Source organism: Prosopis cineraria, unplaced genomic scaffold (assembly GCF_029017545.1).
Source record: "Prosopis cineraria cultivar Desert tree isolate PC_DT_omini unplaced genomic scaffold, ASM2901754v1 PC11, whole genome shotgun sequence".
In the NCBI taxonomy this organism is placed as follows: Eukaryota; Viridiplantae; Streptophyta; class Magnoliopsida; order Fabales; family Fabaceae; genus Prosopis; species Prosopis cineraria.
The window spans coordinates 17724688-17748444 of record NW_026555342.1 but is presented as its reverse complement, the minus strand read 5'-3'; the positions used below and the strand labels follow the sequence as shown (position 1 = coordinate 17748444).

The 23757-nt window shown below is 28.3% G+C and overlaps 2 protein-coding genes across 2 annotated transcripts; both read right to left on the bottom strand.

The window, feature by feature from the left end:
* Positions 1-1917: 1917 nt before the first annotated feature.
* Positions 1918-4846, bottom strand: LOC129286225 (P34 probable thiol protease-like). The gene is made up of 3 exons (XM_054922236.1): positions 4823-4846; positions 2396-2478; positions 1918-2158 (listed from the first exon to the last, which is right to left on the bottom strand). Exons 1-3 carry the CDS (start codon positions 4844-4846, stop codon positions 1918-1920), a joined length of 348 nt encoding a protein of 115 aa, XP_054778211.1.
* Positions 4847-11562: 6716 nt separating this feature from the next.
* LOC129287101 (zingipain-2-like) lies at positions 11563-15122 on the bottom strand. The gene is made up of 4 exons (XM_054923256.1): positions 14616-15122; positions 12785-13020; positions 12430-12564; positions 11563-11986 (listed from the first exon to the last, which is right to left on the bottom strand). The coding sequence occupies exons 1-4, from the start codon at positions 15070-15072 to the stop codon at positions 11723-11725; spliced, it is 1092 nt and encodes a 363-aa protein (XP_054779231.1). The 5' UTR covers positions 15073-15122; the 3' UTR covers positions 11563-11722.
* Between the last annotated feature and the right edge of the window lie 8635 nt (positions 15123-23757).

The following is a 23757-nucleotide window of genomic DNA, read 5'->3' as shown; positions in this document are numbered from 1 at the left end:
TGCCCCCCCGCCTCTTTTTCCCCTTCTGGAATGAACTATCCATAAATTTTTGGCATTCTAATAAGATCTTGACCATGGATGGAATCATATCCCACAAATGCATGGTTAATCATAATAAGAAACTACACAGTTTTTCCAATCAAAGATTCTCTGGCCATGTAAAATTATTTCCATATTCAAAATATATAGAATGGAAAGAGAAAAACTCATAATCAATGTTGAATTTCCACACGAGTCTTCTAGCCTTCTCTGTCCAGTCTCGTAATATAATAATGTCCCAAAATGATGAAACCCTTGAGTTATATATAGAAACCCTTGAGTTATAATAATGTCCCATAATGATGAAAACCTTGGGCATGAACCCTAAGATATTGAGTTTCAAGTGAAATTATGCGTATCAAGCTTGAAAATCACCATGACAAATCTCCTCTATGTATATATTGTAAGGAAATAAAGGCAGGGCAACATGCCACTGAATGAGAAATTTGTAATTTCCCCAGTTTTTTGGTCAAATTAGATAAGTTTCTTCAATGTATAACTTTCTTAATTCTTTTCTTCAGTTTCAACCCATATCCACAATTCTCGGTTCTCCTACAAAGATTGAAGATCATGCGAGTAAACAAAAGAAAATACATAAAACTGCCAAGTAAAGCAGGGGAACCAATATAGGACCTTATATATATATATATATATTATAATATCATAGTAATACATAAGGATAATAAAACAATGTTTCATTTGACATTAAATTTCCTAAGAAATAATTTTTTAGAAAAATTATAATACAAATAATTATTATATAAATATATAAAAATAAAATAATTTATCATATTAATAAAAAATAATATCAAACAAATATGTATATTTTAATAATTTATTTATTGATATCTGTGTGTAACTAAATATCATATATTTGATTTCTCAAATAATAAAGATCTCTTTCCATTCAACTCGAAACAAGGAGAACACAAATGTATTTGGAAGTGTGCAGTCATGGTTTCAAATGTTGGCCAAGGCACATTTGATGTGAATAGATGACATGGCATGTGACAATGATATTGTGATGATATGGTCTTGACATGGCGATGAGGTGGTGATGAACCCATCAAGTGGCATGGCAATGTTTATGACCAAATGCATTCCACATTCTGTATTATTCCATCGTGGAGTTGGAATAGTTTAGACATAAAATTAGCTATGGTGTGATTTAATTTGCCACGAAAACTGCAAATTCATCAGCAACATATTAGTGACCTTTTTTTCGATACAATAATGACTGTTTCTATTAACACCCTAATTTCATCACTAATTAATCTGTTTAGCAATGAAAAGTTCTGTTACTAATCTATTTAGATAAGGTTTCCCTAATATGCACGAGTTTTACACAGTCTTAGTATGCATGAACATAATGTCGTCCCGGCATATATGAAATCAAAAAGACCATTAAATTTCTATATGTTGCGATTCCTCAAAATATTAGCTTAAATTATATTGAATCCACGGTTTGCTATCCAAGTACATGAAAATTCTTTGCCCTATCATTAGGTTGTGCATTATTACTTCTTAATTTTGGAAGTTATTTTGGTGGTCCATTACCCCATTTTTTCAAGTGCCAAACATTTATTAATCTCATGTTGTCCGTCTTATAGAGGGCCAAATAACTCAAAATCCAAATAATTTTATGTTAATAAACAATTTCAACAAGAGATAACACTTTTAATATTTCATGATAATTAACAATATGCAAGCGAACCTCAGCATGCATCATTTGATCATTTCAAATGCACAAGTTACAACACAAACAGAGCTTTTATTCATAAAGGCAAGTGATATGCCATTTATTATATTTATGCCAAACACACACACACATTGTTATTGGTGTTGCATATATATATATATATAGCATTTGAAGTTGCTTCATATAGCAGAATCAAGCTTGAGAATGTTCTTGGTTGGGTAATAAGCATAGCAATTGAAGTTGCATACACCATAAGGATCACCAGTGTTTCTTTTGACGTAGATGTAACCATCGTCTCCCCACCAATCTTTACCCCATGAGTTCTTCACAATCCAATAATCAAGACCATCACCATACGAACCATATCCCACGATCAGCATCGCATGACTAATATTCCATTGTTCAACGTTTGTGTAGCTTCTGGCATCAAAGAGTCCCTTCCCATATGTTAATGAAGTAAACAAATGGATGATGAGTTTGTATATTATATTTTAATCAATAGTCACTCCTCTTGTTTGAAACAAAATATAACTGATAGTCGTCATGGAGATATATATACACCAGACACACACAAACACACACACACACACATGACTTACACCCTTGTAGTGTTGAAAGTCTTCGGTACTGGCATACCTATAAACGCTAACAGGCTACCTAGAAACGGCGCAAAAGAGAGACTGTTCTGATAAGGATGTCACATTTCCATAGCCATCAACAGTAAGAGCTATCTTTTTTTCCTGTAGAAAAAAAAAAAAGCAAAACCAGGGTACAAGAGCACGTTTTATTTGTTACAATAAAAGAACACAACTTAACAAAATAGACATTTGTTAATAATAATAGGAGCAAAAGATGATTAAGGTGGTACCTTCTTAAGGGACTTTCTATTGATACAAAGTAGATTGAGATATTACATTTAAGACCCAAAAAAAGGTAGCATAGTAACTATTGATGGACATACAACTTAAATGGGCAAGCAAAAAAAAAAAAATACTCCGATAGAAAATAATAAAAGAAATTTTAAATCACTTTACACTGGCTGGTTTCATATCACAATTTGCACACAATCAAAAGTGTTAGACTATCCAAGTGTGAATGGATATAAGATGATGTGGGAAGACCCATATCAAATAAAGTTGAGTTTAATAATTAATATATAATAAAAAGGAAGAACCCATAAACTTGAGCCTTTGAAGTTGAGTTAAAATATAATGTCTTTTCATTACTATTGCCCATCTCTCCTATACTCCCATTCCTGGGCAGTCGCTCTTCATTTCTCACAAAAAGAAAAACAGACGCAGATAGGTTACAAAAATAAAAACAGAGGCAAATAGGCTTGTGTGTGTGTTTACATGGAACTTGATATGCACAACAGGTTGATGTCCCCCAATGAGTTATTTCTTGAGTTAATATGTAATTTGAGCATTGAACTATAAGGAAAAATTAAATTTTAGACTCGTATTTAATATATTTAAACCTAAATAATTAAATTTGGAGCAGTTTCGCTCCCATTGTCAAATTAAATCAAACTTTCATCACTTTTAAAAAAAATAGGGCCTTATTTGCAATTTCTCTTCAAGGAAGGTAAGAGAGAGGGAGAGTGGAATTTGAGAAAAATTGCATATCAGGTCCCATTTTTTAAAAAATAATGAACACTTGTTTTAATTTAACAATAGGTGAAATTGCCCTAAGTTTAATTATTTAAAGGTTAGAATGTATTAAATACAAATTTATTGCATATTAATCCTTTTTTTCTAGAAGGAGATTTAAAAGCATCAATAATGTTATTACTATATATAATTGGCAATAAAAATTACATTAGTGAATTTTATAGTTACAATATTTTTTTGCCTATCAAAGAACAGTATATCCGTTCGTATTTGGATTTTTTGAATTAGAATTCTATTTTTAATATTTTTTTGGAATATTTTTTCAATATATACACATACATATACCTTAGACGTTTCATATAATGTCTTTTTTTATAAATCGCCATCTCGATGTATTGGTATCATGTCATATCTAATACATATATGATATATGTACATCACATAATATATATATATATATATATATAGTTTAGTTGAATTACATACATATTGAGAAAAATTAGGTACTAAAAGCTACTCAACGTAATAAATTTGCTGATTTCAAGTTTAAAATCAACGATAACAAACCATACGTACGTTTCATTGCCCAACCTCTATGCAAGCTCTTCTGATTAAATTCTAATAACTATTATACGGTATACCTGAATTAACTCTGTGTATGTTTAACTCCCAATTAGTATTTCCTTTTTGGCCAAAATTGGACTTTTAAGTATTTCTTCAATATTTTGATTTCATGTCGGCTTTTATTTCCGTGGTCCATTTTTGGAAGATAGCAAAACGCCATCATTGTCTTATCTGGAGATATTGACAAAAGTTTTCTACTAACTTCTAATTTAGCTGATGTCAAGTTTCAAATCAATTACAACAAGCAATGCACGTAACCACGTTTTATTTGCTGCAATGAATTGACACGCGACGTAATAAAATATGTACTTTTTTAATTATTGGACCAGCAAGATGCTTAATGGTTAATACTAGTTAATCACTCCTTCTTTCCTCTATGGAATATTCCCGAATGGGTCTTGTGAATTATTAATATGTATATTATTTGAAATTTCATAGACAACCGGCATTGTTTATATCTCATTAAAAGCATGACTTGTTATGTTGGATCATATATTTATTAATCATGCGTATATTTGTCTTATAAGTATTTATTCAATATTAATATTCTTACTCCCTCTAAACCACAACACAGGATGTTTTTAAAAGCTCTGGTTGGTCCAAATTCCAAAATTATGTAATTGGGTGGATTATATATATATATATATATATATTATGTATGTATGTATGTATTTCTAAATATAAGGTTACTTTATTATTTTCCACTCAAATAATTAATGAGGATATTTTGAATAAGTCAAATGTTATATTTACTTCACTTAAAGATAAGATTGGAAAGATGTAAAAATTTAAAAAAAAATTAACTAACTTTTTTGAAAAAAGTAAATTAGTTAACAAATCATAATATTACCTGATTATGGATAGTGTAATTCATTTCCCTACGCCTTATAAAGATTTATACAACTAGTATTATCTAAAAACAAAAAAAAAAAAACAAAAAAACTTGTCCAATTAGTATTATTATTGCTACCTATATCCCATTTTTTCTCCCACTTCTAGTAGCCCTAAACATTGTAAGCGTTAGCTACCCAGGACCTTTTAGTAGCTTTTATTATTTAAGAAAACGTTACTTTCTGGGAAAAGCAAAAGAAAAAAAAAAACGTTGCTAGATGTGCGATACTAAACACTACATCTATGGTAGTGAAGTATGACTTATTATATATCTTAATTATATAATAATTAACAATGTGTATACTATGTGTTTTCTATGTATTTGTTTAATATTGTTGTCCAATGTCAAGATAATGGATTGTGTAATTATTTCTAAAGGTCAATGTGTAATTATGGATTGTGTAATTATTTCTAAAGCTCAATGTGTTGCTTCTTAGGATAACTATTACTAAAAATAAATTAACCAAGTGTGTGTGTGTGTGTGTTTGTCTTCTAAGTATTTTTTTTTCAATATTCTTTCACGTGTCCTTTTATTTCCGTGGTCATTTTTGGAGTATCAATCATATATAACAAGTGGTCCTTTAATATATCTTTTTTATCCGTATGTGGCCAAGTGGTCCATTTTATGATGTCATTAGTGAGTTGGACTATTTTGTCAGTGGAAGTGCCAAATAGCAAAAATTATGACCTCGAAAAGAATTTAATCAATGTACGAGTTCCCAAAACAAATCATGGAAAATTAAACAACTTATATTATTTAAGTTCTTAAATTAGCAGTTAACAAAATATCGTGAATCACTCCTTATATTACCAGTATGTGCGATACTATTTCTGTAATAGTGAAATATGACTTATTAAATATCTTATATTATATAATGACTCACCATGTGTATATTATTTGTTTTGTAAATATTTGTTTTCAATATTGTTGTTCAATAGCAAGATAAAAATAAACTTTAAAATTTATAAAAAAGTTATTATTGGCAAATTATGGATTGTGTAATTATTTCTAAAGCTCAATTTGTTGCTTCTTAGGATAATTATTACTACAAATAAATTAACCAAGTGTGTGTGTGTCTGTCTGTCTGTCTTCTAAGTATTTTTTTTTTCAATATTATTTCACGCGTCCTTTTATTTCTGTGGTCCATTTTTGGATGATAGCTAAATACAAACTCAATCATATATAACAAGTGGTCCTTTAATATATCTATTTTCATCCGTATGTGGCCCAAGTGGTCCATTTTATGATGTCATTAGTGAGTTGGACTATTTTGTCAGTGGAAATGCCAAATTACAAAAATTATGCCAAATTATGACAATTTTTCAGTTTAAACTCATCAATCTGATATGTTCCTTTATTAGCTAAAATCAAAGTGTCGTTTGTCCATTTATATGTGTCTCATAATCAAACTTAGAAAAAAAAAACCATGGTTTGTATATATTATAAGGAATTAGGGTAGAGCAACATGCCACTGCATGGCAAATTTGTAATTTCTACATTTTGGGGTCAAATTAGATACGTTTCTTCAATGTATAACGTTCATGGTTTGTAAAATTGAACCGGACTGAGCCATGTGTCAAATCTAGTTTTATGAATTCATTAGGAGTTAGTTAATTTGGGTTAACCTAGGTGACTTAAGATTAATTTGAATTAACTAGCCCAACTCTTGAGTTAGACGAATTGGGCAGGTTAAATTTTTTTAACTCCAACCCTCTGTCGGTGTCGAGAAAAAAAAAAAAACCTAAGGCAAAGATCAAACGGCGTTCTCTACCTCACACTTGGAAGAAGAAGAAGAAAGGAGACAAAAGAAAGAAAGAACACGAGACCCAAAAAAAAAAAAAAAAGAGCTATCATTCAAACCTTAATTTTAGCTTTTTCGACTTTTGCACTTTTATTTCAACCATGATGACTTGAATTTGGGAAAGAGAAATGCAATTGAAAGAATTAGAGATGAAGACATGAAGAGCGATAAAAAAATGTTACTAGAAAATGTTTTATTTTACCTTCAACCAAGAAAATGAGAAGTTGAAAAAAGAGGAGAAAGGCCAAAAAATGAGACGGCCAAGCACGTGAAACTGAGCTTTTGATAAGATAGGATGTCTAGGCTGCTAGGCAAGGTTGGGAACGTAGGATAGAGATAAGTAGCTTTGATTTTTGGTTAAAAAAAAAGAACAAGGACAATAATTCAAATTTCAAAGCCGACGTTCACTCATGTTAATAAAATAAAAATTTACATAATTTTTTATTAATTTTTTAGGGAATAAAAAAATTATATCCATTTATCATTTTAGTATTTGATTTTTGTTACTTTAAGTATGTTTTTAATTATTCATACAATATTAAAATGTTTAGTCTATTTAAAAATTAAATTAAATAAATTTTAAAATATAATTTTATTTATTATGATTGACTCTAGGCTGACTTTCAGTCTAACTTCAGTTAAACTCCTAACCCTTAACTTTTAATCGTAACCAATTTAAAAATTGATCCGGTACCTTGATAACCTTCTTCTTTTCTTCAATTTCAACCTATATCCACAATTCTCGGGTAACCTACAAAGATAAAAGATCCAATAAGTACACCCAAAAAAAAAAAAACAGAAAACTACCATTTAAAGCAAGAGAACCGATAGTTTTGAACTAGTGACACCCATAAATGATATTTCATCAACTTAAGCACCCAAAATTAACATAAACTACACCAATTATGTAACATGCCAATAAGTTTTCCTGAAGTTAAACTTGCATAATTAGGGAATAATATGTTTTTATTTATTGATTTGATCCCTCAAGTTTGTCTTAATTATCAATCTAGTCTCTGAAATTTAATTTTTATCCGCCAAGTCACTAAAATTTCATAAACATAGAGAATTAGTTTGAAACTTTAGCAACTTGATTATTAAAAATTTAAACTTCATGAATTAAATCAAAAATTAAAGTAAATTTAAAAGACTAAAAATTTCACTATTCTTTTTAGACGTGGAGTTTGGAAAGCTTCAGGCAGCGGAACCATTCATATCTTCAAAATTATGACAAAGAATTATTTAGTCTTGGAGAAATAATGGAAAAATTCTCCTGAAATATGTACAAACTAGTAAAGTCTCGTGAGATGTGATAATTTTTCACAGGTCCTTTGAAACCTTATTGATATTAATGTTTTTTTGTGAAATAACTATAATGCCATCAATTTAAAATAAAAAGAAATGGACATGTGAAGTGACAAAAGCTCAATGTGTTGCTTCTTAGGATAATTATTACTGCAAATAAATTAACCAAGTGTGTGTGTGTGTGTTTGTCTTCTAAGTAATTTTTTTTTTTCAATATCGTTTCACGTGTCCTTTTATTTCCGTGGTCCATTTTCGGAGGATAGCTAAATGTTAACTCAATCATACATAACAAGTGGTCCTTTAATATATCTTTTATCCGTATGTAGCGAAGTGGTCCATTTTATGACGACATTAGTGAATTGGACAATTTTGTCAGTAGAAACGCCAAATTGCAAAAATTAGGCCAAATTATGACAATTTTTCAGTTTAAACTCATCAATCTGATATGTTTATTTATTGGTTAAAATCAAAGTTTATATGTATCTAATAATCAAACTTGGAAAATCACCATGGTTTGTATATGTTGTAAGGAATTAGGGCAGAGCAACATGCCACTGCATGGCAAATTTAAATCAAAAACTAAACTGAGTATTACTACTACTCTATCTGAACTGATTACTTCTATTTGTTTCAATATCATAATTAAAAGAAAAAATGATAATAAAATCCATTTGAATTATATAAATAATAATTTGATCTCTTGAAATGCCATCATTCCTCTAAAGTCCTTAGGAACTTTTCTGTCATTAATAAATTTATATAAATGATCAAATTGCCTTGTTGTAAACAAAATGATCACAAATTTTGTTTAAATAATAATAATTTTTCTTCTTATATTTATAACAATAAAACAACAAATCACAACTTTGCATATCAAATTCTTAATATTGCTATAAGTGTTAAAAATAATAAGTAATAATCACAAGTTTTATTTAAATAATCATTACTTTACTTTTTATATTCACAACAATGCAACAGTAAATCATAACTTTACACATCAAATTCCTAATATTTCTACAAGTGTTGAAAATAACAAGTAATGATCACAAATTTTGTTTAAATAATCACAACTTTGTTTCTTATATTCACAATAATGCATTAGCAAATTATAATTTTCCATGTCTAGTTTCTGATATTGTTACAAGGATAGTTTGATCATTTATATAAATTTATTAATGACATAAAAGTTTCTAATGACTTCAGTGAAATTATAACACTTCAAATGATTAGATTGTCATTTATATGATTTAAGAGACTTTATTATTATTTTTCCTAATTAAAAGGGCAGGAAGAAAAGAAAAGAAATTATTTCAAGTGTTGATCCTGATTTGGTGCTCCATTCCGTAATAATTGAAGGCCAAAAGTTAATTTAGTGTTGTTCTTGTCGGCGGGGGTTGATGAGCCAGTAGCCACGTTGTGCCCCCCTTCTCTCTCTCTCTCTCTCTCTCTACATACATGTACATAATTTTGAATTTAGACTTGAAATTTGGCAAACTTAATTGGCTTAGCTCCAACATTTTTCTCGACATTTCGAATTGAACATCAAGGTTTTGGCTTTCTACAAGATAATTAAACTTGTTCAACAAGTTTTTCCTTTTTTTAACAAGGCTGACACTCGTGATTGAAAGAGCTTGCTATTCTTATAGTGCTACCTGACTATTGGTTTAGATTAATCAGAATTCAATGTGTAGATTCAAATACCAGGGCACATGTACTGAAATTAAATAAAAAATTGAAGTAAATTTAAAAGATTAAAAATTTTATTATTCCTTAAAAAAAAAAACAAACAAACAAACTCACCTCGGATGCGGAGTTTGGAAAGGTTCAGAGAAGGCAGTGAAACCATTTATGTCTTCAAATGTAGCCAACACCGTCGACGTTAGTGGAGGAAACGCGGACAGTGTCGAACTTTTTGGAAGTGCTGATCATGTTGCCGTATATTGCAAAAGATATGACAAAGAATTGTTTAAGTATTGAACAAAATGATAGAAAACTTTCCCTGAAATATATAATAAAATTCCGTGAAATGTGATAATTTTTTTCAAATCTCTTGAAACCTTATTAATGTTAACATCTTTTATGAAATGATTATAATGCCTTTAATTTAAAATAAGAAAGAAATGGATATGTGATTAAAAAATTTACAAAACGGAACTTGTTATTTGCTATCCTGTTTTAGTTATTTTCATAAAAAAAATAGTCTTTATTTAAACTAAAGTAGTCACTAATATTTATAATACTTGGAGTGCATTATAATCATTTTACAAAAGATATTTATGTTAGAAAGGTCTCAACAAACTTAAAAATAATTATTATATTTCACGGAACCTCATTATCATTTACATATTTTAGTGAGACTTTTCTCTTATTTTTCCTTAAATATTTTACAACATTCATTTATAATTATTAAATTAAAAAGATTAAAAGTAAGAGGCGAAACTAAAGTTTCAAAGTTTTATAGAGCAATTCAAGTTATTTCTATATTTTCATGAATTTTTTTTTTTTGGGTACAGGGATGGGGCCTAGAGGCCCAAGAACAAGAAAAACAAATATGAGTACAATTAAACTATCAGCAAAATAAATTAAACTCACTCTATCAATCATTTTCCTCCAAATGAGTACCAGGGGCAATATCAAAACTCAAAATTTGAGGTTAATTTTATATATATATATATATATATATATAGCAATGAGATATAAATTGAATGGCCATTCGGATTTCATATATGTGGGCACCACTTTATGCGGATGCGAATTAAGACTGTGTAAAAGTCGTGCGCGCGCGCGCGCATATATATATATATATATATATTAGTGAAGTCTTGTCTTTTCTATTGATCGCCAGTGATTTCAAACTCGGATCGGATCGGACAATCCGACCAATTGGACTGTCGGCCGGTGAGTCTTGGGGTTCAAATTAAATTAACCTTACAAAAATGCTTCTCTTATTCTTGTTAGTATGTATGCTCGTAGTTCACATAACTTACATTAATCAAATAGGCCAAACGAGAAACTATATATTGAAGTACAAGCAGAACTTACATTGATTAATTTAGAAGCCTTAAATCATAATCTTTATTTAAAGGCAAATCATTTGCCACTTATTTATGCCCAAGACATACATATATGTAGTGTGCAAAACTCACTAGGTCCCACACAACTACATAAAGCCAGATAGGCTTATTCATTGCTAATACTTATTTAGTTCAAATAGAAGAGTAGTAATGCTCAGGCTTCACTGCATCTTCCTTAGTTGGATAAGCACCATAGTTGTTAATCGAACAGACTCCATCTTTGCTACCTGTGTTTCGTTCGATGAACATGTATCCCTTCTTGCCCCAACATTCTCCCCATGAGTTCTTCACGAATTAAGTTTTATACATTATATACCTAACTTGTTCAACTCAATAAAAAATCAATGATTTTAACTCAATTTGCATATAGTTTGAGTTTATAAATAAGTTGATATGATTTTATAAAATAGTGAACTCAGAAAATCAATTCATAAGTTTAACTGAGTTCATATCCAATTAAAATTTATAAATGAGTTAATATGATTTTGTAAATTAAAAATATAACAATGAACATAACCTTTGTTTAAAGGCAAGTCATTTATCACTTATTATTTATGCCCAAGACATACATATATAGCGTAGAAAACTCACAACACAAGGTCCCACACAAGTACATGAAGCCAGGCTTAATTATTTATATCTAATACTTATTAGGAAAAACAACATGAAGTGATGGCTTCATATAGAGGAGTAGTAATACTCAGGCTTCACTGCTTCTTCTTCTTCCTTAGTTGGATAAGCACCATAGTCGTTAATCAAACATACACCATCTTTGTTACCTGTGTTTCGTTTGATGAACATGTACCCCTTCATGCCCCAACTTTCTCCCCATGAGTTCTTCACTATCCAGTAATCACGGTCAGCCACCGTGTCGTATCCCACGATCAACACGGCATGACTAGTATAAAGTTTGCCTGTGCAGTTTTCTCCATTATAGATTCCCTAGGAATTTTGATGAAAAAGAGCATTAAAAATGATATCATATTTTTTTTTTCACATGCAATTTTAGGTGTTGAGTTCATTCTACTCAATCCAACTTCATATTATTGGTTCATAGATGCTTTCGACCGAACAGCTAATAGTAATTCATAATAATTTAAGAGGTACTTCTGTAGTCCTATTCATAGTGTAAAGAGAGCATTAATTTTGGTCTTCTTTATATGATGCTTTTATATTTTCTATGTTCACCTTTATTTTTTTTTGTCTCCTTAAATACTGAGGAAAATTATTAAATATAATTCATTTTGTTTTTATTGAGGGTAGAAATAAAAACTTGTTAAATTTTAAAACAGGGTTAATAAAATTTAAAATTATTTTTATTTTATTAAAATATATTAAAAATAATTTATAAATAAAACTGAAAATTAATGAGATGTGAGACTTACTTCTTTGTAGAATTGAAAATCTCTTGCATCCAAGGCCACGCTAACTGGCTGCCTCGAGACCGCACAATATAATGACTTTTCAGATTGATACGTCACAGTTTTGTACCCACTCAAAGTGACAGCTTTCCTTTTTATCTGTTTCGAAAAAAGATAAAATAAAACGTAAAAATAAAATTAGACAAGGAAAATATTAATTAAGTCAGAACCAGCCACGCCAAAACAAAGCAATAATTAAGCTTTGTGCTCAGCAAATCAGTCAAAAAAAAGAAATTCAGTTTGTGATAAATATTCACTAACTTTTCTTTCAATTTCTAGATAAAATTAAGAAAAAAGCAAAAAAAATTATTGACTTCACCTCGGAGGCTTTGCAAGTGCCATTTTCAGCAGTATAGAGATAATCAGCCTCTTTGGCAATGCCTTCATTGTTTTTAACATATTGAAATGCATTATGGTACCACCCTCCACTACAACCTTTTGCCTCTTCAACACAGTCTACGAGTTCTTGTTCAGAGACGCTCACACTACGCCTTCCTGAGACTATTGCATTTATTCCTTCAATGGCTCCTGTGGCAGCAAATGCCCAGCAACTTCCTGTCCCATTCAGTCTGAAATCTTAGTACTGTTTATATACACCACTAACTGCTGCCATTCTTTTTTCCTTCGAAAACTAGAGCTTATAGGTTAACAAAATTGTACAAATGTTTTTTTTTGTTTTTGGTATCTTTTTAGACTGTTCTCCCTCTTATTCTATTTATATAAGTAATTTCTAGCTAACATTTTCATGTGAACTAAGAAAAACTTTAAATATAATTAACTTTGTCTAAAAATAAAATATTCGAGCATCTAATAACATTTCTAGCATTTAATAGGAACAAACAAATAAAGATAGAAATAATAATTATTGAAAGATAGAAATAATAATTATTAAGGCCTTATAAATAGAACTAAAACAAATACTCTTTTTGTCATATAAATCAATTGTCTAATTTTTCAAATATAAGCTATAGTTTTCAAACCAAAAATTAAAGGGTAGCACAATATTAGAGATAAAGAAGTCTCACATTTTGTAATTAGAAAATGAGAAAATGACAATTTGGGACCCCATAAAAACATTAACTACAATTATAAACCTTGAATTATTGAAATCTCAATAATAGATCATAATCTTTACTTGTAATTAAAAATACCCGAATAGCAATCATGAAATCAATAAAATATACTTGAAATTATTTGTAACGTTAGTTAAGAATTTGTAAGAATTAGTTGTGAATTAAGATTTTTTTCCTTTCAATATATCGATAAACCAATTGAAAAATCAATAAAATACACTTGAAATTTCTGTAATACTAATTGGGAATCTATAAAAGTCAATTGTGAATGGCAAATTAATCACTTGTGATTTTTTGTTATTAATATAAAGATAAATCGCTTGAGAAATTTATAAAATACATTTAGAATTATTTGTAATATTAATTAGAAATTTATGAGAGTTAGTTGTAAATTGCAAACTAATCATTTGTAATTTTTTACTGTCAATATGTAAATGAATTTCTTAAGAAATTAACAAAGGATACTTGAAAATATTTGTAGTGTTAGTTGATAATTTACATAAATTTGTTATAAATTTTAAGCCAAACAAAAAAAAATAATTTATTGCAAGTAAGGACCATAATCTATTATTAAGATTCAATAATTCAAGGTCTATAATTATAATTAATATTCTTATAAAGTCTCTAATTGTCATTTTCACTTGTAAGTAATATATAAAGTTTGAAATTTATTTAATCAAATGGTTTAAATTATTTTGATAAAACTATCATAAAAAATTTACTTGATATAAGGAATTTAAACGGTATTGGGATCATTTGACCTAAGGACACAAATAAAAGAAACAATAAAAGGATAAAAAACATCCCAGCAAACAAGAAGAGAAAAACAAGACCAACACATTAAATCTTCATGGTAAATCCTTGAGGATTTATTTTAGAGTTCCTTAGTTCGACACCAAGAAGAGAAAAACAAGAGAAACTACTTTGGTACAATAGATTATCCTCAAACATAGAATTTCACACACAGGAAGCCGTACAGAGAGGTGCTCCAGAGAACTTGTGTTCGTGTTTATATCCAAAAATGATGAAGTTGTGGACAAATTCTTTTTACTTTAGAGCAAGCACGCAGAAACTTACCACAATGACCCTGGTACTTGACCTTAGTGACAGCTCCTTTCTTCCTCCAATCTATGGAAGGAGGTGCATCAGGACACGAATCATCGTCTTCATCGTTCAAGTCCACCTTGTCTTTGGGCAGTGGACCCATGTCAGGCGTGAAAATCTTACTGAACTCCTCCCTGCTCAGATCTGCAAACTCGTTCAGACCCAAGCTATAGTCGAAGGCTGATTCTCTTCTTGCGTTTGTCTCTCTGATGTACTTCAAGTTATCTTTGAAGATGTCAAATCTCTTGGCTTCGTCATTCAGATTTTCATACTCTCGTCCGTATTCCTTCTGCCACAGTTGGAATAGTCCCAAGACTTCTTCCTCTGAAGTGAATCTGTCAAGCTCATAGCTAGGCATACAAGAAGAGAGACATATCATGGAATAACAGAGAAACAGAAGGAATAATAACTTGCTTACGAGGGAATACATCGTTCAAATAAGATCTTGATAAGGTTATTAACGTGGTATTTTCGTGGATAGGTGAGTCTCCTATTTATAGAGCCGGGTGAGAGACCTTGCCATTTATAAGTTAATCGATTTTTTACTTATATATTTCATCACAGTTGTCAAACTCTCGACTTAACTTTTCATGTTTAATGTTTTCACATTTTTAACTTATCAAATCGTGCCAACTTACTTATAAACTCGGACTAAATATAAATTTCATTAAACTCACAAGTTAACGTATGAGTTTATCATTTTTATATTTTTAACTTACAAAATCATGTCAACTAATGCATAAACTCATATTAGATTTAAACTTAGTTAAACTTATTAAACCCATCGATTTTTTTTATTAAGTTAAGTGAGTTAAATATATACAGATTTAGTTCATAGAAGTGATAGAACCTAGTTCAAAGAGAAAAAAACTTAAAAAGAAAAAACTATTATTAATAAAAAATAAAAAATACCAAAAATAAGGGCCTGTTTGGTTTTTGTTCCCATTTTTTATTTTTAAAAACTATTTTGTAATACAATTTTCAAAATTATTTTTCAAAACAAAACAAAACAAAACAAAAATTCATTTACTTATATTAATTTAAAAATAGTTTTATAATTACAAAATAGAGTGATAGTAATGTTTACATGTGATTAATGATAGTGATTTATGATAAAAATTGGTTAAGATAATTGTAATTCCCAATAATTAAATGTAGTGTATTTTGCAAACAAGAAACATAAAATGAAAGCAACTTGAAGTTGTTCCTATTTTTTTTGTTAAAAAAAAGTTTGAAAATAGTTAAATAAAAAAAACTTATTCAAATAAGTTTTTAAATTTTTTTGTTTTAAAAAAAATATTTTAAAAAATGAAAACAAATAATTTTATAAAAAACACTGAAAACAAACATGCCCTTAGTTATCCCTATTCTAAAATCTTTATGTTTTGTATGATAATCTATCAATGTAAATGAATTTAATTTTAATAATTTATATTTAAAATATATTTAAATCAAATTATGACATATTTTATATTTTTATTATTTAATTATATATTTTTAATAAATATTTATTAATAAATATACAATCTTACAAATTTGCAATTTAAATTTACATTTATATCATGAGTGGAGATAATGTCCCGGGAGTTTGACAACCTTACATTTCATAATAATAACATGTGGTTTTATAAATTATCATTGATTACTTCTTAGATATAATGTCATATGTCAGAGTCACAAATTAAGAATTGAGTTGGACATGATTAAAATAGTTTAATTTAAGGAAAATCACAACTACGGACCACTGAATAACATTTATTATTCTGCAAGACTAAATAATTTTGATTTTTCTCTGCAAGATCAAGGGACTCAAATGTAGCAAAAATTTATTATGAAAAGAGAAAACTACCACACACACACACTATAATAGTGGAATTGATTATTGTTAAAATAGAAATATTGTTAAAATAAAAATGAAATTAGTTTTTTTTAATAAAGACTTATTCACCAAATCACAACACTTTCTTTCTACCACCAAGTTAATATTTTAGAGTTGTTAATGAAAAAATTAATTGTTGTTAAAATAAAAATAAAATTTATTTTTCTAATGAATAAAAACTTGTTCATCAAATCATAACACTTATTTCTATCTATCATCGAGTTAATTTTTTTAAGTTATTAATGATGAAATTAATTGTTATTAAAATGAAAATAAAACTTTTTTTTTCTGAAAGTGAACTTGTTAAAAGACAATATATAACATGTAGTTTTATCTTGTCACAATAAATTTTAATTTTATTTAGATTGCTTAACCAGTAATATAAAAATTATTTGGTTCAACATAGTAAGAAATGTTGTTCAGCAGTTCTTGATTATAATTTTCCTTTAATTTAATTTACGCACACATTGTCTGGAGTTCGGTTCTGAATTGATTGATTTCAACTTTTTAAATCAACAGTAACAAATAAGAAAACGTTTTATTATTTTTTGCAATAAAACAAAACAGCTTAATTAATACTATGTACTATTTGTTTACTGAGGAAACAACATGATTGACGTGGCATTCTTGTTTTTTTAATAGACAAGTCTCCGGCAGCCAGGCCAGTGAGGGACCCTCCATAATAAGTAAATGTAATTAAAACGTTGTATTTCATAATAATAATAGGGGGTCAGATAAAGATAATGTCATATGTCAGAGTCGTTAATTAAGAATTGATTTGGACAGATTAAAATAGTTTAATTTAGGGAATATCACAACTACGGACCACTAAATAATATGTATTACTCTGCAAGACTAAATAATTGTGATTTTTCTCTCCAGGTCCAAGGGACCCAAATGCACTTAAAATTTATTATGAAAAGAAAAAAAACTCTCCCTCATATATATATATATATATATGTTGTGATAATGGAATTAATTATTGTTAAAATAAAAATAAAATTTATTTTTTTTAAAATGAAGACTTGTTCACCAATTCACAACACTTTCTCTCTACCACCAAGTTAATATTTTAGAGTTGTTAATGAAGAAATTGATTATTGTTGAAATAAAAATAAAATTATTTTTTTCATGAATAGGGACTTGTTCACTAAGTCACAACACTTGTTCTTCTTTATTGTTGAGCTAATTTTTTGAAATTGTTAATGATGAAATTAATTATTATTAAAATAAAAATGAGACTTGTTTTTCCTGTTAAAAGACCATATATAAGGGTAGTTTTATCTTTTTATAACAAATTTTAATTACATTTAGGTTCCTTAATTCTACAAAATAATATCAGAATTATTTGCTCCTATAAAGCAATAAATGTTGTTCAGTAATTCTTGATTGTAATTTTTCCTTTAATTTAATTTACGTACACATTGTCTGGACTTAGGAACTGAATTGATTGATTTCAACTTTTTTTTAATCAGCAGTAACAAATAAACACGTTTTATTATTTGTTGCAATAAAACAAAGCATCTTAATTAATACTATACATGTATTATTTGTTTACTAAGGGAGCAACATGATTGACGTGGTATTCTTGTTTTTTAATAGACGGGTCTCTGGTGGCCAGGCCAGTGAGGGACCCTCCATGAATAAGTAAACGTATCCATATAAATAAAGAGAGGCGATCACATTAATTTCATTTCCTTTGGAAATATTAATGTTAAAGTAAACAAGATTTGATTGGCACAAAGTAAAATAATTTAGATGATGCATGTAAATATAGGACGCCTGCTTTAGGCTGTTTTGTTGTCCCCACATATATGAGTTTACCTTGGTCATTAAAATTCTGTCTTCAGGAGAATCTTCAAAACCTTATCGTATGCCCTTTCTCACGAGCCATTTAATTATAAAACTCTATTCATTGATTCTTATGACAAGACCCTTTTTACATTTTTTATAGTCAGCAAATATTTGGATGAAAAGTTCATGTGAGAACTAAACTCGACTCACATGACATTTTTATTCACCAATCATTCATATACTTGCCTAGAGTCGTTCTTAACGCTACGTTCACCTTAGAGTTCTCTAATTTTTTTTTTTTTTGGAAGGATCCTTGGAGTTCTCTATTATGTTCCACTGATTCATTACAATAAAAAGAAAAAAGTGCATAGTTTGTCATAATTTATTACTCTTTCAATTTTAAATTATAAGATAATTTGGGATAATATTACACATACCAATAAATTTTAATAATGATATTTTAAAATTTCATATATTTTTCCAAAACAAAAATATATTTTTTCAAAAATGCTTCTTATTTAATATAACTTTAAATCTACACATTTAACATTACACTATAATTATTTCAATTCTCTCTCTACTTAAAGAATAATATTAGAAAATTATTATTCAATTATTTTATATTTTAGAACAACAAATATATTTTTAAAGTTATCTTATAAATATTTTAATTTATTTTTAATTTAAGGGCTTTCGAAGTGCTTTGAAATGTTGAATTTTTATGAGCGCTCTTTGATATAACATCGCTGCAGGTCAAAATTTTTAAAATTTTTTAAATTCATCTTTCGGAGCTTTTATTTTTTGAGCGGAGCGCTCCTACAGATAAAGGCTTTGAAAGCACTCCAAAATATTGCCCTTTAGGAGCGCTCGGTTGAAGATCTTTTAATTTTTCATTTTTTTAAATTTAAACTAATAGGAGCACTCCTAGTTGTTTTAATTTTTTAATAATTTTTTCCTTTAGGAGCACTCTACTTCTGAAGCCCACCTAAAGGCTACCTCACCGAAGAGCTTTTAATAAAATCGCTCAATTATGTTCTGCACACTTTCACAGCACTTTTTTACATTAGTGCTCTAGAAGATGTACTCCAAAAGATAATTTTTATAATAGTGCTTGCTCAGCCTAGGACTTATAATTTAAAATTTGAGCCATTATTTGGAGCTTTGTATGCTAAGGTTTGGGTATTGGAGAACTTTGGAGCAATGAATTGAAGTTTTGAAGATATTTAGAGCTTCTTTTTCTTTAGTTTTTCAATTCTTCTTCCTTGTTTTCTTTATATTCTAATATGGGTCAAAATATTTTGTGTATTTGTAGTTTATGAATAATTATGAGTTGCCAAACACTTTGCTCTAGAATTATTTGAAATATCAATATTTTTCACCTTTCTTTTTGTGATTAATGATTTATCTGTTCTCTTAATGCTTCCTAGTGATTGGCCATCATTTAATTGATTTGTTACTTGGGTAATGCTTGAAAGAGCTAACTTAAATGTAAAACTTAAATAAAATAGTGCAAGAATTTGAAGTTTGCACAATAAATGGATGGTTTATTGTAAAAAAGATAGAAATATACCATATTGGTACTTAAAATTGAGTTTTATTGATTATAATAAGAGATTGAATAATTAATTTAACTAAACAATTGTTCATGATTTGAGAAAAATTGTTCAAATATTTTTATGTCCCTATATCAGCACTTATTTTTATTAAAGACATTCATGAAAAGAGATAATTTTATTGTTATGAAGAAATACCAGATGGATAAATAATCTTAGGTCCCATTTTAATCTTGAACTCTAATAATCATTTGTTTTTCTTCATTTTCTAGTTTTGATGTAATTTGCAAAATCAATTTGATTCAACTAATTGTGTTTTGCTCAACTTAATTGAAATTACAAAGTCTTTTGCTCAATCTTATTTTTAATATAAATCTTTGTGGATGATATTTTATTCATTTTATATTACTTATTATAGTCCGTATACTTGTGGAGCAAAACACCTTATTTCATCAATAATCCATTGGAAATAATTTAGTGGTGAAAATTATATTGAATGAAAATTGCAGCGCTAATTTTCAATATATCTTATTCCAGTTTTGTAACATAATTTGCGACAAAAAAAAAATCATTTGCAAATATTTCCGTCAGTATTTTGTTGCAAATTTTGCAACATCATTTAGGTACCAAAATTTTTATCGAAATAAATACTATCATTGTTCTATTTCAAATGTATCTGAAATAATTTAGCAACGTAATTTATCCACGGAAAATTGTATCATTAATTTTTGAGATACATTATTTTAATTTTTTTGACAAAATTTATGACAGAAAAGACAAACTTTTCCATGACCATTATGTTGCTAGTTCCGTCTCAAGGTTTTTTAATTGTATTATATGACATTTATATATTATAATTTATTATTATAATATTTTAAATAAAAAATTTAATAACAATAATTTAATATTTAAATTATCTAGATATTAATAATAGTTTAAAGTATATACTTAATTATTATTTAAAAATAATTTGAAAATACTGCATGCATATAAATTACAATATGTATAATACAAATAATACATATCGATAATAAAATATTTTTCATCGGACATTTAATTTCGTATAAGAAGAAATTATTTTTGAAAAAAGTATAATATAAATAATTATTATATAAATACATATAAGCAAAATAATTTATGGTATTAATAAATAAAAATAATATTAAATATATATTTAAATAATTATTTTATTGACATATGTTTGTGTAACTAAATATCATATATTTAATTTTACAACATTCATTTAAGTATTTTACAAAGATATGACAAATAATCATTTAATTATTTTACAACATTAATTTATAATTATTAAAGTAAGAAAATTAAAAGCAAACTAAAGTCGAAAATTATGACAAAGAAAGAACAAGATTTCACTGATATATATGCACGAGTTTCACACAATCATAATTCTCATCCACGTAAAAGTCCTCCCCACATATATGAAATCAGAATGGCCATTCAAAGTTTATCTCATTGCGATTCTTCAAAACCTTATCTTAAATCGTATCAATGGTTCGCTCTCTCTCTCTCTCTCTCTCTCTCTCTCTATATATATATATATAAGTTCATGCATATTCTTTGCACTATCATTAGGTTGTCCATTACTTGATAATTTTGGAAGTTATTTCGGTGGTCTATTATTCCAGTTTTAGAACTGCCAAACTTTTGGGAATCTCATGTGGTCCGTCTTTTAGAAGGCCAAACAAAAGATTGTACTCATTTTCCATATATCTGACAATATGCTTAAGGTAAATTCAACTGTTAAAATTTTCAAAAAAAAAAAATATATTCATTTTGTTCTATATTCAAAAAAACATTTCATAGGATAAATAAAGCTTCAAATTATAGGCATCATGGGATCATCACTACAATAAGTAATTCTACATGCGGGAACCAGTTTAATGTCATTTCTTGGATAAAACCTCTTAGTAGATGGGTTTGGATTAGGCTGGGCGGGCTAGCCCACCAACCTACCCAAAATAGTAGGTAGAGTTGAAATTTTTTCACTCCGTTAAATTTTAAAAAGTTTTAGAACATAAGTTGTAAAATTAACGTTGTCCAACTAATTGTGTTTAATTCAACTTAATTAAAATTGTAGAGTCTTTTGCTTAATCATTTTTTAATGCAAATCTTCATAAAAATGATACTTTAGTTATACTTTATTATTTGTTACATACGGTGCAGTTGCGTCAATAAGGTTTAATATATTTGATTTAAAACTTGAAAGCAGCCAATCTAGTCCCTAACCTTTGTCAGATATGCATGTATATCGATTTATGTGTCAATTTAACAAGCAACAGCAATATCTCCAAAGGATAAGACAATGTGACCGCATTTAGCTAGCTATATATCCTCCAAAAATGGACCACGGAATTAAAAGGAAACGTGAAATAATATTGAATTAGTACTTATAAAAGACAAATATACACTCGGTTAATTTAATTATACTAATAATTAGATAAGCCTGCTTTGGGCTAGAGAAATGAATTACGCTAACTGTAATTTGATAATAATATGATTTGCTACAAATTTCATATTGATATGGATGATGCATGATGATGTAAGAGCACAAGTGGCATCCAATATGGCATGTAACAGAGCTTCTAAGGTGATATCCATGATGGCATCAAGAGTGGCAGCGTCAAGGAGCTGAAGAGAATATTTGGGTTATTAAAGTTTATTTATTTTAATTCAAGTTTTTCTATTTTTATTGAATTTTTGCATTTATTTTCATGTGTTTTATTTATTTAGTATTTTAAGCTTTAATAATCAATTATGGGCTTTTGGGCTTAAGTTATCTATTAGGATCTTTAATTTAAGTATTTTAGAGGCTCCCAGTTGTGTGTACTTGTCTCTTTCGTATTTCCTTTTTGGCCAAAACTAATATTATATTATGTCTCCTTTTATTTCCGTGGTCCATTTTTGGTAGATAGCTAAATGACATCATTATCTTTTATGTAGACATTATTGCTGCTGAAGTAATCAATAATTGATTGGCAGCTAATTCACTTGCATACATATTAACAAAAGCTAAGTACTAAATTAGCTGATTTCAAGTTTCGGATTACTTATACTTAATTATAACAAACAATTCTCGTTTTATTTTCTGTAATGAATTGACTAATAAAATATTTACTTGTTTACTGGGAGCAACAAGATGATTAATACTTGTTTATAAGATATTAGTATTCGAAACTTAAGTTTTGAAAATAAATTCATTTGTAATTATTTAAGTATTTTACACCAAATTAATGCACGAGTTTCACACTGTCTTAATTCACATCCACATAAAGTCGTCCCCACATATATGAAATGACAATGGCCATTAATTTTTTGTCTTGCGTTTATTCAAAACCTTATCTTAAATTGTATCAATGTTTTGGTATATATCTAATCTAAGTTCATACAAATTCTTTGCACTATCATTAGCTTGTCCATTATTTAATAATTTTGGAAGTTATTTTGGCGGTCTATTATTCCATTTTCGAAGTGCCAAACTTTTTGGAAATCTCGTGTCGTCCGTTTTTTGGGTATGCGGAATAATAGACTGTACTCATTTTCCTGATAACATACTTAGAGTAAATTCAACTGTTAATATTTTCAAACAAATATTCATTTTGTTTCTACATTTCATAGAATCAATAAAACTTCAAATAGGTAGGCATCACTGGATAATCGCTACAACAATTAATTTAGCATGCCTCAACCAATTTAATGTCAATTCCTTTGTCGTTTGATAATTGATATTATAAGAGGTAATCAGGTAACCGCTTAGATGTGATAGGCCACCAACCCGCCTAAAAAATAATTAGTTGGGCTGGAATTTTTTTTAACCCATTTCAACTTGCTTAACTCATAGGTTGGCCCACTCTTTAAAAAAAAACACATT